At 31.9% G+C, this 2,373-nt stretch overlaps 1 protein-coding gene across 1 annotated transcript; it reads left to right on the forward strand.

Moving 5' to 3' along the window:
* Positions 1-123: 123 nt before the first annotated feature.
* LOC111689239 (modular serine protease-like) lies at positions 124-2,136 on the forward strand. Its single transcript, XM_046949736.1, has 4 exons — positions 124-345; positions 424-772; positions 837-984; positions 1,373-2,136. The coding sequence occupies exons 1-4, from the start codon at positions 310-312 to the stop codon at positions 1,890-1,892; spliced, it is 1,053 nt and encodes a 350-aa protein (XP_046805692.1). The 5' UTR covers positions 124-309; the 3' UTR covers positions 1,893-2,136.
* Positions 2,137-2,373: the final 237 nt, after the last annotated feature.

The following is a 2,373-nucleotide window of genomic DNA, read 5'->3' on the forward strand; positions in this document are numbered from 1 at the left end:
ATCTATCTATCTATCTATCTATCTATCTATCTATCTATCTATCTATCTATCTATCTATCTATCTATCTATCTATCTATCTATCTATCTATCTATCTATTTATCTATAAGAACAGGACCAACTGTTGCCCCGTTCAATGTCAACAGATGTATTATACCAAATATAGAAAAACTTCAAAACATGATTTTTAAGAAACATCCACGAAATGAAACGATTGAATTGGGGTCATCTGTTGAAAACTTTGAATCTATAAATATTGAGTGCATGAACCAAAACATTCTCAGGGGTCAGAATAGCTTATTGTGTCGCGATGGTATGTGGAATACAGATTTTCCAATATGTGTCGGTAAGTGTTGGGTTGGATATTGATTTAAAACACAGCATACAACTTTTTTTGGGGCATTGCGATGGCTCAATCTTACAGGGAGTTTCAATACAAACTATTTGTAGATACAGATCACAATATCACAAATGTCAGAAAGATATTAATCCCGGTACTGAAATTGAAATCATTTGTGCCCATGGCTATAAACGCATTCCAAATGAAAAACAGCATATAAAGTGTTTTGGAAATAGTAGTTTTAATGAAATCCCCATGCGCTGTAAACAGAATTGTGGCAGAATTACGTCTGATGCGGAAAGTTTGTCTAGAAATGGCATTTCAATCGAACTTATTATGGCTCCTTGGCACGTGTCCATTTTCGAACTTGTCAACTCTGACTACGTTTACATTTGCAGCGGTTCAATTGTTTCGCCTCGTATTATCATAACTGGTAAATAATTATATGGCTAAAAAGATCAAACGATCATAAATATATTTACTATGTTTACTTTAAGCTGCACATTGCTTTTGGGATGAGGCAAACCTAAAGATTCAAATGTTTACGAACTTTGTTATTAAAGCGGGAAGCAGTACGAAAATTTACTCATTGCACGATGGCAAATCACAGATTGTACAGGTTAATCAAATACATATTCCTGAGCGGTAAGTTCTACAACATCATAATATCGAACATCTTTTAAGAGTATACGAAACTTTGTGATACAGTTTTGCTTTTTCAAAAATTAATCTTCTGTTTGAACTCAGAATTACTTCGTGAGTCCGTCTATATTAACTATATATTTTATTTTTTAAACTAGTAAACAAAGTACTCTTTGATATAGACCTGCGCTGAATTCGAATCAGAATTTCTGTAAAATCTATTTTGTCATGTGAAATTTTACTTGTAATTTAAGATTGATCCTCTGTTAAATCTTCTTTATTTTAAAGCCGACAGATAAAACAGAAACCATTAATCTATAACTGAAAACTCAGTTCATTCTCTAAGGTATAATGAAGTCATTCTCAATTTTCAATATATTCTTACTTTTAGATATCGGGGAAGAGACAATAATCAGCGAGATGACATCGCTTTTCTAAAACTGAATACTACCCTAATTTATACGGAAAATATTTCGCCCATATGCATTCCAGATGAGATACTCAACACTGCATCAAGTTATGTTTTATCTCATCAGGAAGGTTTTATTACCGGATTTGGCATCAATAATCAATTAGAAAGACTTAAAATGTTGACATTATCCCATCATGATTTTCGCAATAAAAGTCCATCGGATATACATCTAGCAAATGATAAGTTTTACATTTACAATAATGAACTTAGCCTGGTGTGTCGTGGCGACAGTGGTGCTGGCTTTGTAGTTAAAGATACGAATTTATATGATTACGAGGATAAATACCGATTATTGGGTGTTGTAAGTAATACACCGACAACGAAAAATGATTGTACACCCGAAGGGGAGTACGTTGCAGTGACAAATATTTTTTATATACCTTGGGAATTTAGTCGTCGATTGGCCAATGCCATTAAAGAAGATGAAGCATTATTTTAAATTGATTTAATTAAATACATAAGTAAATAAATTGGAATGAATATTCGTGCATGGCCGGCCATATGATAATTTACATCACTGGTTATGATAACAAGAATAAATCATTTAATTTGTTTTCTACCTTAATTCCGAAATATCTTAAACATTTTTTGACATAAAAAAGTTTTTCTTATATGTTTTGTTAGAAGGATTTTAATCCTTCAAGTAATATATGGGTCAAATAAATTCAGACTATATTATTTAAGTTTTGCCGACTTTTATGTATTATTTAGAACATTTAACATAATTATCTTAGTTGTGTCAATTATAGGTCCATCGTCATAAAATTTGGCAGAGAGTTTGTCTTGTAAAGAACTTATTTATGTATGTCGAATTCTATCGCTATGCTAATTTTTAAACTCGTAGAGAGTAAAATTTTTTTGTTGATGACAGGGTAGGGTTAATTATGGAACGATACTCATAAAATATGAACGGCCATTGC

This window comes from Lucilia cuprina, chromosome 4 (assembly GCF_022045245.1).
Source record: "Lucilia cuprina isolate Lc7/37 chromosome 4, ASM2204524v1, whole genome shotgun sequence".
Taxonomy (NCBI): domain Eukaryota; kingdom Metazoa; phylum Arthropoda; class Insecta; order Diptera; family Calliphoridae; genus Lucilia; species Lucilia cuprina.